Source organism: Ochotona princeps, chromosome 16 (genome assembly GCF_030435755.1).
Source record: "Ochotona princeps isolate mOchPri1 chromosome 16, mOchPri1.hap1, whole genome shotgun sequence".
NCBI lineage: Eukaryota > Metazoa > Chordata > Mammalia > Lagomorpha > Ochotonidae > Ochotona > Ochotona princeps.
The window spans coordinates 57103532-57115037 of NC_080847.1; the positions used below are offsets into that span (position 1 = coordinate 57103532).

The window sequence follows — 11506 nt, forward strand, 5'->3', positions numbered from 1 at the left end:
GGACCCGCCCTGCCCACGGCGTCTCGGGGACTGGCTCATCCTGCCCAGGCCTGGAGTGACCGGGGCGCGCAGAAGGCGCTCCCTCACGGCACACCCTGCCTGGGCATCTCGCCTCAGTCCCCGCGTCCGGGTCTCGGCGCCAACCCTGGCCTCGCTGCTGCCGAGTGGCTGTGGAGAAGGCAGGGTTCAAGGACATGCATCCCACACTGGTCGCGTTCCTCCGTCTCTCCTCGGACTGCCGGGTCTCTCCTCTGGACAGGCGACGGCGCCCAGCTTCCTCCGGTCTCCATGACAACGCAGCCGCGCCTCCGAGGCTCGCCTCTGGGCAGCGCCGAGTGCTTTCTGGGAAATGTAGTCCAAAGGCCCTCCGTCTTAGGAGAGGAGGCGAGGACCAATAGGTCTCAGGCTGCGCATCCGTGGATCATGGGAAGTGTAGTTCCGGCCAGGCGGAAACGCCGAGTAGAGGCACGGCGAAAGCCAATGGAAAGACGGCTTTAGCCGCCATCCCTCCTGGGAAGTGTAGTTCCAGGAGAGGCCGGGCCTAGGGACTGAGGATGGCTGGACGGCCTCGGGGGATGGGGTGGGGGAGGGGAGGGACGGAGGAGTTTGGCGCAAAGCCTGCCGGGGCATGGAGTCCCGGTGAGCTGTGTGCGCATGTGCGGGGAGGTGAGGGGGCTTTGGGGGCCTCGCCTGGCAGAGTGAGGTGAGCGAGGGGCAGAGTGAGGGGCTGGGCTGGGGTGGGGGCAGCTGGATGCGGGCGAGGCGAGCTGTGGGGGGGTGGGCGTGCTGCAGGGGGCAGGGGGTGGCGGGTCCCGGGGGCGCGCGCGGGAGGGAGACGACGGGGAAGGGCGGAGGAAATGGGGGCGGCCCCTCGGGGGCTGGGGTGTGAGGTGAAGTCCTTCGGGGGGCCGCACCCCACCGAGAAGTGCGCGTCCCCGGACGGGCCGTGGCCCTCGGGCAGGTGCGGGGCCCCGCGTCGTGCCCCGCTGCGAGGGGGACGCGGCCGAGGGCGCCGAGAAGCCGGTTGGCGCTTGCCTCGCCTGTCAGGGTGCGTGTACCCCGTGTCCCCGGGTGCAGCAGGTCCTTCAGCCCCTGCCGGGTGCCTGGGCCAGGCCGTGGGAAGGCGGCCCCGGGCTGGTGGCTGAAGCCCTGGCCGTGGCTTGGCCTGGGCTTTCGCCCGCACGCACCCGGGGGACGGGTGGCACCCGCACCTTGCGCGGGGCCGCAGCACTCCTGGGTCCCCTGTGCGCTGGTTAGTTGTCCAGTGGCTAGTGAGTGGCCTTCCACCGGGGGGCCCGTCCCCCGGGAGGCATGAGCTAGGACTGGACACTTTTCTGGTGGTGCACACAGGCCAGGTGCCGCTCCGCTCCCGGTGTCCCCGATGCCGACAGGGAAGCTCGCCAGGGGACAGGTGTGTCCCCAGCCCCTGCCCGAGGGAAAAGCGCCATGGCTGCCACACTCCTGGGTGCCAGATGGGGAAGTTCAGCTCCGGGGTGGGTGGCACCCAGCTGGCAGGTGGCAGACCTCCACATGCCACGTGGCCTGGGAGTGGGGTCCCTTGTGGTCACCCCGAGATGGCGTGTTGACTCTGCTGGCCACCTCTGGCCTGCTCCTGTGGGCCCGAGGACCGTCCCTCACAGCTTTGACGCTCTGCTCCAGCACCCTGCCAGCCCAGCGGGAGGTGTGTTAGAGGGAGCCTGGTCGGGCCGAGCTGCTGTCGGGGAGAACCCCTAACACAGGAAGAGGGGGCTTGCTGGTTTCTCACATACCGGCCAGGACGGGCCCCTGCAGTCTCCCACCATCCCAGGGTCGGGGTCCAGCAGCCTTTCTAAGAGCCACACACAGTAGGACCTCTGGCCTTGTGGGCAGCTCGGCCGGCTGCCAGGCCCCAGTCCCGGCCAGGCTGCGCTGCCGCTGTGTGTAAGCCAGTGGGCGTGGCCAGGTGCCCATCAAACTTTATTGTTCAGGACAATGGGTTGCTGGCTGTGCTTGGCCCTGGCTCTGGCCCTGGTCCCCTTGGAAGCTGGGCTTTTACCCATGGGTGGCCTGCCTATTACAGGTGCCGCAGCAGGAACCAGATAGGAAGTTTCACAGTGTTGATTAGTGGGTCTGAGAGCAGAAGTATTAACTGTGTGTTCAACTGAGTAACACTTCAAAAATGAAAAACAGCCAAGTTCCCCTCCCCCTGCAAAGAAAAGTACTAAAGTGGGAAGCCCAGCGCTGTCCTGGGGTCCTGGGTGGGCATCTGCCCACAGCCTGTGGTGAGCTCCGGGGGGCCCAAGTGGGAGGGCCAGATATCCCAGCATCACCAGTGACCACGGAGGCACCAGGAGTGAACTGGAGGGGGAGCTGGGAGCCCCAGACCATCCAGGAACTGGGGGCTTCTGGGCAGTGGGCGCTGTCCAGGCCAGGGCTTCTCAGCCCCTGCACCAGGGGTGTGACCTCATGGGCTGAGTCAGGGAGCGTTGCCGGCTTGCTCCCTCCCGCCACCCGCCCCGCAGCCACCAGGGTCCCGGAGCCTCATTCCCAGGGCCAGGGAGTGGGACACATGGGGACTGGGGAACTCCATCTGTGAACACCCCCATGTGGCTGGGGGCCGGCAGCCATTAGTCCACTCAGTAGGTTGCGGCTGTGTGTGTTCTGTGTCCCCCCAAGTTCGGACTGTGGGAGCTGACCCCAAAGATGTTGGAGTTTGGAGGTAGGGGCTTTGGGAGCCCTCACAAGTGGGATCGCAAGAGGAGAGACAGTGTGAGTCTTCTGCCTGTATGACAGGTGAGGACCGTGGCAGGGATGCTCGCCTGGGTCCTCAGAGCCCCAGCCGTCAGATCCATGCGGAGCCCCATTGGGCTGCACGCCCCTCAGATCTGTGGCAGAGCCCCACGTGGGCCACATACCCCTCAGATCATGCAGAGTCCCACGTGGGCTGCACACCCCTCAGATCCGTGGCAAAGCCCTGCGTGGGCCGCATGCCCCTCAGATCCATGCGGAGCCCCACCTGGGCTGCACGCCCCTGATTCATACTTGGTCCATGCTCTGCTGTCTCGGCTGCCACCGCCGTGTTCAGTCAGAACGGGGGGCATCTGTCCGCCTGGCATCATGGCAGCGATGATGCCCACAGGGGGACCTCGTCATTTGGACTTGGCTGTACAGTGGGCTGCACTGAAAGCCCTTTGTGCAGTTTCATGAGTCACCCCCTGGGTGACGCTGGGGGAAGTCGGAGAGGCAGGTACTGGCGTGCCTGTGGCCGGCCCCCAGGGAGGCCTGTCTGTTCAGTGCCACAGGTCTTCCTGGGCACCGGTTCTACAGTGGGCAACAGGTAGGGGGCTGGGGTGGAACCCTCGGGTCACGGAGATGCCCAGGCCTGGCCAGCAGGTAGGAGTCTGGGGTGGCCCCTGGGGTCCCTGAAACGCTCAGGCCTGACCAGCAGAAGGGGGGCTGGGTGGCCCCTGGAGTTGCCGAGATGCCCAGGCCCACTCACCTCCCCATGCCTCCCTCCCACAGGCTCTACCGTGTCTGCCCCACGAAGTGCCATGGAGGTCCCTGTGTTGCCGCAGCCTGTGAAGCAGGAGGGCACCGCCCCCGAGGGCCTGGCCTCGGGCCTGACCCTGGACTCGCCCTGGCACCGCTTCCGCCACTTCCACCTGGGCGACGCGGCGGGGCCCCGGGAGGCGCTGGGGCTGCTGCGGGCGCTGTGCCGCGACTGGCTGCGGCCCGAGCTGCACTCCAAGGAGCAGATGCTGGAGCTGCTGGTGCTCGAGCAGTTCCTGAGCGCGCTGCCCGCTGACACGCAGGCCTGGGTGTGCAGTCGGCGGCCGCGCAGTGGGGAGGAGGCCGTGGCCCTGCTGGAGGAGCTCTGGGTGAGGTGCCCGGCGGGCAGGCGGGTGGGTGGCCCAGAAAGTCTGCGCACTGGTCAGCCCTTCGCCTTGGACTCCTAGAGTGCAGGACTTGCCCAGCCTGCCAGGGTGACAAGGCCCCAGTGGCACTGGGAGGTGTTTGGGAACCCAAGCAGGTGGGCCAGGCTGACCTCGGCCTCCAGGCCGGCAGGAGTCCCTGTTGACACAGCCTGTCTTAAGCCAGGGCTCCCAGGCACCCTGCCAGAGCCGAAGCCTGGCACTGTCCCTGTTCCCGGCAGCTGACGGTCCCAGGTGCCAGCCCTGGACCCCATGGTCACCTCTGAGGGTAAGGTGCTGAAGCTCCGAGGCTGTAGACGGCTTCCTGAGGCCCCGGAGCTGCAGGTGGAGCGGCCTTGTGGTGACCCCAGCTGCTTCCCGCCCTAGCGGTGCCCCGGCTGGGCGCTCATGGCTGCGAGATGACACCGTGAGGAGGGACAGTGGCTGGCTCGGTGTGGCGGGTCATGCTGCGCTCCCGTGCAGATGAGTCCTGCTGGGACCAGCCAGCGTGGGAGGCACCTGCTGGCCGTCAGGCGGAGGAGGCTGATGGGAGGTCCGGGAGAAGCTGGCAGGCTGGGGCCCAGGGCACACTAGGGCAGCACAGGGCACTGTCTCAGGCCAGGAGTCAAGTTGGCCGGAGCCAGAGAGGGTCGTAAATGCCTGGCCGGCCAGTGGGCACCCTGGAAGCAGCCTGGGCGCTCCGGGAATGGGGGTATTCACTGCGGCCTGTGCCCTGTGCCCGGCACACGGCGTGAGAGCGGAATGTTCCACCTGGGCACCTGCGAGCTGCCTCCCTCAGCGCCCGTGAGCCCGTGTCCTCTCCTAGCATGACAGGCTGGGCAGCGAGGACAGCGGGGGAAGGAGGCCAGAGATGGCGTGAGGGCACATCCTCCCTGCACCTCTGGCTCCCCAGGCCAGGCTCTGGCTCAGCCACTGCCCACCGTGGGCCCTGAGAAAGCCCCCTTGGACACTTTGTCTCTGGCATGAAGAGCAGCACAGGTATGCGTTGCCTCCTGACGAGCCAGCCGGCGGGAGCCTGGCTTACAACCAGCCCTTGCCTTGCTGCTTGGCCTGGCTTGGCCGGAGGGTGGCTGGAGTGACCCCGTGCTCCTGTGACCTGCCCCTCTCTCTCCCCAGGGCCAAGTGCCAGGACGGGAGGGGCAGGGAGGGTGTTGGAGGCGCTGGTCCCCACTAGGCTTTCTCAAGGATGTGGCATCCTGTTGTAGGGACCCGCCGCCCCCCCAGAGCGGCCGTCCGGGGCGGGGGCACCGCAGGAAGTGACCGAAGGCTCCGGGCTCAGCGTCGGAAAGGACAGCAGTGGCATGGTCCCCTTAGGTGAGCAGCCGGCCACCTGGCCACCTTCCCCTGCCGTGGGCTGGCCCCGGCACTCCGCCTGGAGCTGGTGTGAGTGGTATGGGCTCCCTCCAGGGCACAGGCACCTCATCAAAGACGACGGGTGGACGGCAGGCAGGTCCTGGGGCCAGCGGCCTGGGTGTGAGGGCTGGAGGCTGGGCAGGCCAGGGGACGCGGCCCTTGGCACCGGGAGAGGTGAGGGGGTGGAAAATGGAGAGCGCAGGATTTTTGGTGCAAGAAGGGTTTGGAAATGCATGCAGATTTTCGTATGCATTTCCCAAGAGTCTTTAAAGACCCTTGTGTGCGTGGATTTCAGAATCGTTTTGTCACAGTGGACCTTTGAGCTCCCTCGCACGTGGCCTGCTCACCCCGCAGCTGCTCCATGGGGTGCAGCCGCCTCCTGCACTGGTCCCGCATCCGCCTGCCGGCCCACTCTGGGCTCTCTGCGTCTCCTGCTGTGTTTCCCATCCATTCACTCCCCGCCTCGTCCTCCCACCATCCCCACCTCCGTGTTCACCTCCCGCGCAGCCCCACGCGTGCCTCCGCCCGCGGCCGATCCAGCCCCGGGCGATGGCGGGGGAGGGGTGCCCGGCTGTCCACCTGCGCAGCCACTGTTGAGGAGCCCACCGGGCGACCCCGTGCCGGCTGGCCCTCTGACCCCCTGCCTTTTCCAGCAGGAGACGCGGAGCCTGCCGTGCAGGTGCCGGCCACAGCCGGGGACGCCCAGGCCGCGCGGCCCTACAAGCAGGAACCTAGCAGTCCCCCGCTGGCGCCCAGCCTGCCGGCCTTCCTCGTGGCCCCGGGCACCGCCGCCTGCCCCGAGTGCGGCAAGACGTCCCTGAAGCCGGCCCACCTGCTGCGCCACCGGCAGAGCCACTCGGGCGAGAAGCCGCACGCCTGCCCCGAGTGCGGCAAGGCCTTCCGGCGCAAGGAGCACCTGCGGCGCCACCGGGGCACGCACCCCGGCGCCCTGGGGCCGGCCCTGCGCCCGCTGCCGGCCCGCGAAAAGCCGCACGCGTGCTGCGAGTGCGGCAAGACCTTCTACTGGCGCGAGCACCTGGTGCGCCACCGCAAGACGCACTCGGGCGCGCGGCCCTACGCCTGCTGGGAGTGCGGCAAGGGCTTCGGGCGCCGCGAGCACGTGCTCCGGCACCAGCGCATCCACGGGCGCGCGGCGGCCAGCGCGCAGACGGGGGCGGCGCCGGGCCCGGACAGCGGGGGCCCCTTCCCGCCGTGGCCCCTGGGCTAAGGGTCGCTGCTGCCGCGCCCGCCCTTGGTGCTGCGCCACACGCGCCTCCCCGGCACCCTCTCCGTCCCAGCCTTTCTCAGCCCCCGGTGGAGCGTTCCGCTTCCCTTTGTCCCGTCCTGGCTCTCACTGTCCAGTTCTGTGTCCCCTCCGCCCTGCCCGGTCCCCTCCTCCCATTTCCCAGCCCCTCTGTCCCTGCCCCAGCAGTTCAGACTGAGCCAGAGCCCCGTGTGCCGCGTGGGGCCCGTGCAGAGAAGGTGCTGGGCAGGAGGCGGGCTCTGAAGGAGGCGCTGCCCACCCCTGGTCTGCAGCAGGTGGGATTTGTGCGTTGGGGGAGGAGCCCACACGGTGCTGGCTCGGGGAACCAGAAGGCACAAGATGGACAGAGATGCCCACCCCTGGGGGGAAACGTGCAGAGCACAGCTCCCCGGCATTGGAGAGGAATAAAGTTGCTGGCCCGGTGTGTGGATGCCTGGTGCCTCGCTCTGTCCCACCTTGCTGTCCCCTAGGCCTGCGGGCCAGCGATCTGGGGCTTCCGGCTCAGTTGGCCTCCGCAGTCATGGCGGGGAAGCCGCATGCTGCAAGGTGAGTAGGCGGGCTCACAGGAGGGCCCCAGCCAAGCCTGCTGGGCACCCCAGCCGTGTGTCTTCCTGCGCTCCAGTGTCCATTGTGTGTGACCCCTTTGACTGACTGGGTGAGCTGCTGTTTGCTAAGGGCTGAGTGCAGGGGGTGACCCAGGAGCGGGTACTGCCCCCTCTTCCCCAGGGAAGGGGCCTCTGGCAGCGTAGGCTCTCGCCCCCTTTCCATCACAAAGCCCTCACCTCCTTGAATGGGAAGTCCTGTGTTTGTTCTTGAGTCTGAAACATTGAAGGGTTTACAGGGTGAATTTTACAGTGAGTGGGTGCAATCACGTGGGAGAAATGATTGACAGAGCCTGGGGGCAGAGCTGATCAGGTGGGGGCGGGGAGTAAGTGCCGGAGTTGGAGAGAGAGTGGCAGGTTGTGTGAGGTCTCCATCAGCTGGGAGAACAAATCCTGGGCCTGGGCCCAGTGTTCACTGACGCCCTCGACCGAGAGGGGCAGCAGGCAGGCATCTTGGTGTGAAATGTCTGAGCCGCACGTGCAGCCACGTCCATCTGCAATTCTCCGGAACGCCGGGTGGGGCAAGCAGGGAGGAAGCCAGACAGCTAAAACATAAAGCAGTAAAACGGTCGGCCACCAGCACATCGGGGTCGGCTGTGCACCGCTGCCCCTTTGCAAGTCCCCAGTGGGGCGACAGAGCCCCGCAGTTCTCAGCTGAGAGCAAGTCCTCGTGGGGATGAGCCAGTGGTGGGCAGTGGAGGGGGACGTGGCAGGGAGCCAGCTCCAGCCCTCCGGCTGTGCCCAGGGTGGGAGTTGGGTCTCAGGGCCAGCCCGGAAAGGCACACCTGCGTCCTGTGGAGGGCCGGCCAAGGGAGCCTGTTGGCCTTCAGCACAATGCACAGAGCTCACCTCGGCTACAGGACAGAAAGACCCATCCCCACGTGGGGGTGGACAGCGTCCCGGCTGCCCACGACGGTCTGCAGGAGCTGGGCAGCCACCCATGTGGGCACGAACAAATAGAAGCATCGCCACATCCTGTTTTAAATAAAAACACCAGCAGGAGTAGCAGGAGAGACTGAAGGAAAAGGCACAAGAGCATCACTGTGGCCCAAAAGGACAACTGGCCACAGGTGCCGAACCCCACTCCGGAGCTTACTGCCGCCTCGTGGTGACGGGGCACCACGACAACTTGCCAGGATTCGGGTCTTTTCGGAGACAACCGCAGAGGGAGAAAGAGCTGCTACCAGAACTCTGGAAGCACCCATACACTGCCAGTGGCTCCTCACACTCCTCGCACTGGCGCGTTGCAAGCAGGACAGCTCTGGGGTACAGCCTTAGGCCGGTGCTGAGCCAGGCAGGAGTCAGCGCCCTGGGCTACTGTAACCAGCACCCAGCAGCACGGGGCTCTGAGGCGGCCAGCCTCACTGTACAGTGCCTGGTGAGGAGCAGGACCTGGGGGGCCTCAGCCCCTGCACCTGAGATGCCACAGCCACGCCACGGCCACAGAGCCCAGAGCAGGGACAGGGCCACAGAAGAGGAGTCAGGCGCGGCAGGACCTGCATGTCTAAAGCTGCAACTTTTTGCTGTAAAAAGCACTCAGCAGTGTGGCGGCTGTGGGGGGGTGCCCCTGCCAGGCCGGACCCAATGCTGGGGACTCGGGCCAAAGCCACTGCTGCCAAGCGGTGACCGAGTCCTAGGCTTTGGGCGGCCAGCACACCAAGTGTGCCAGGCTCTGCCTGCTGGCAGCCCGGCGGCGAGCTCTGGGGTTTTTTGGTTATGTAATTGCTGCCTAGGGACACCCATGGATAAGGTCAGTGTGAGTGTAGGTAAGGATGAATCCTGGGTAATTCCCAGCAACAGGGTGACAGAACTTTCTGGCAAGCGTGTGGACTGAGACCTGGTGGTTTGGAGGGGAGTGTCCATAAGATCTATTTGGCCCTGACTGATTGACCAGCCCACATGGGAATCCTGAGACGGGCTGTTAGCGTAGAGATCACCGACTGCCACACACACGTAAGCTCTGGACGGGGCATGTCTGGCAGGGCTAGGTACCAGTACCTGACTGAGTGGTAGAACACTGGTCACGTTTGGCAGGGTCAAGACACTAACCAGCATGTGAGAGAACCAGCTCCAGGGGTAGATTCTGTGGGGGAAGTGTGGGCCCAACCCTGTGGGAATACAAGTCCTGCAGGTTAGCTCGCGAGCTGGGGTGGCGATGGGCTGAGCTAGGAGTGACCATGGCACCTGCCTTCACTTAAAGGTAAAGGAACCGACAACAGTCTGGGCAGGTCAAGGCAGTGCTCAAATGTGCATCCTAAAACAGGATGTGGGCTGGGCCAAGCTGCAACTGGAAGAGGGTGCAGACTGGGCAGGGCCGAGCAAGCCTCAACTCACAAGGAAGAACAGAAATCAGGATGGAGCACAGGTCATGCCGAACTAGGCTCTTACGCTGACTGGTCTTCATGAGGCAGGAATACTAGGCCACAGCATCCAAGGCAAAGGCTGAGACGGGCGAGGGGCTGGGCCAACTGGGTCGGAGCACCCACTGGCATGTGCGTAATCTAGGGCTGGGAACAGACTCGGTTGGGGAGCTGTGAGAGTACACACTTGCTGAGTTGGGGTTCCCATGGGAGGGTGCGGGGGCCAGAGTGGGGCTACACTCTGGCTGTGATAGCCTGGTGCTGTGGTCGGGGTGCTGGCACGCATCCTTCTGAGGTGATCTCGGTTATAACACAAGCTGTTGAGTCATACCAAGAAGCTCGGGCCCAGCGCAATAACGTAGTGGTTAAAGTCCTCGCCTTGAATGCACCAGGATCCTATATGGGCGCCGGTTCTAATCCTGGCGGCCCCGCTTCCCATCCAGCTCCCTGCCTGTGGCCTGGGAAAGCAGTCGAGGACGGCCCAAGGCCTTGGGACCCTGCACCCACATGGGAGACCAGAAGAAGCTCCTGGCTCCTGGCTTCGGATTGGCTCAGCTGCAGTCATTGCGGCCGCCTGAGGAGTGAACCAGCAGACGGATAATCTTACTCTCGTCTCTCCTCCTCTCTATAGATCTGCCTTCCCAAGAAAAATAAATAAATCTTAATAAAATAAATCAGAAAATAAAAGCATACCGAGAAGCTGCTTCAGCTACAGCTCTGTCGTGTCTGGACTGCAGAAATTCTCGGTGGCAATAGGGTGGCCTCTGCCTGCCTGCCTTTTCCTTCTCCACCGCCCCCACGTCTCCTTCAGCCAGAAAAGAGGGGCATTCGATGGGGAGAAGAGAACACCCGCTGACAGGTGGTCCTGAGGGTGCGGCTCTGCGGAGGGCACACAGTCAGCAGAGGGAAGGTCGGGTGTGAGACGCCGGAGTCGGAGCCGACGGGCTGCGCCAGCGAGAGGCCCGAGGGCCACTGTCGGAGCCGGTCAGCCCACTGCGTGTTCAGTCAGGGTGATCCAGGCCTTCCTCGTGGAGCGGGTTATAAGTTCCTGAAGGACTTTGCCCACCCTTAACTAGAACACTCTATCCCATCAGCGCCCTTTGCCTCACCTGAGGCAGTCCTGGTCCAGGAAGCAACCATTGCCAAACCCGCACTCCACAGCAGCTTCAAGTAGCAAAGATTTTGGGGCAGGAGCAGGGAGATAGGAGAGGGCTGGCTTTACTTTTTTTTTTTAAATATAGATTTATTATTATTGGAAAGCCGGATATACACAGAGGAGGAGAGACAGAGAGGAAGATCCTCCATCCGATGTTTCACTCCCCAAGTGATCGCAACGGGCCGGTGCGCACCAATCTGATGCCGGGAACCAGGAACCTCCTCCGGGTCTCCCACGCGGGTGCAGGGTCCCAAGGCTTTGGGTCGTCCTCGACTGCTTTCCCAGGCCACAAGCAGGGAGCTGGATGGGAAGTGGAGCTGCCAGGACTAGAACCGGTGCCCATGTGGGATCCCGGGGCGTTCAAGGCGAGGACCTCAGCTGCTAGGCCACGCCGCCGGGCCGAGGGCTGGCTTTAAAAAGTTGGTGAAAAAAATGCATTTCATAAGATATTATTTGTGGAGTTCAATTGTTTTTGAGCCCAGCTCTGTTGCTTCTAATTTTCAGAAAAGCCCCGGACCGACCGCGGCCTCAGGCGGGCACGGGGGTCGGGCGGGCTAGCCACCGCAGGTTCCCGGAAGGAGCGAACTGGCCAGCGGCTGACATTTTTTGTTTGTTCTAAAAGAAACGGTGCACGGCAGCAGGCCAAGGCTTTTTCCACGCGCTGAAAGTCAGCGAGAAAAACAGCGCGCGGGGAAACAAAAGCGCGGCGCCTGTGCCACTCGGAGTTAGGGTTAGACAAACAGGCCAGCCGCCTCCGGGCCCACCCACCTCAGCCCCTGTTGCTTCTAATTTTCATGAATTTCCGAAATCACCTGACATTGTGGGCGGAGAGTTGAGGCACAGCCTGTCTGTGTGACCCC

At 64.4% G+C, this 11506-nt stretch overlaps 1 protein-coding gene across 4 annotated transcripts; it reads left to right on the plus strand.

Moving 5' to 3' along the window:
* The first annotated feature begins 494 nt into the window (after positions 1-494).
* Positions 495-6577, plus strand: ZNF444 (zinc finger protein 444). Of its 4 annotated transcripts, none has more exons than XM_058674928.1 (4): positions 495-580; positions 3502-3857; positions 5117-5225; positions 5918-6577. In XM_058674928.1, exons 2-4 carry the CDS (start codon positions 3531-3533, stop codon positions 6490-6492), a joined length of 1011 nt encoding a protein of 336 aa, XP_058530911.1. In that variant the 5' UTR covers positions 495-580; positions 3502-3530; the 3' UTR covers positions 6493-6577. The 4 variants fall into 4 exon arrangements, with proteins under 4 accessions (XP_058530911.1, XP_058530909.1, XP_058530912.1 ...); XM_058674926.1 differs by lacking the exon at positions 495-580 and adding an exon at positions 588-703; XM_058674929.1 differs by lacking the exon at positions 495-580 and adding an exon at positions 588-703 and having other exon boundaries at positions 5921-6577.
* Positions 6578-11506: the final 4929 nt, after the last annotated feature.

Bases quoted from the DNA above. Each gene is read 5' to 3' on its own strand.
- ZNF444 (XM_058674928.1), top strand. From the start codon at position 3,531: ATGGAGGTCCCTGTGTTGCCGCAGCCTGTGAAGCAGGAGGGCACCGCC. The intron at 3,858-5,116 runs GTGAGGTGCCCG...ATCCTGTTGTAG, and splicing joins CCCTGCTGGAGGAGCTCTGG to GGACCCGCCGCCCCCCCAGA. The intron at 5,226-5,917 runs GTGAGCAGCCGG...TGCCTTTTCCAG, and splicing joins CAGTGGCATGGTCCCCTTAG to CAGGAGACGCGGAGCCTGCC.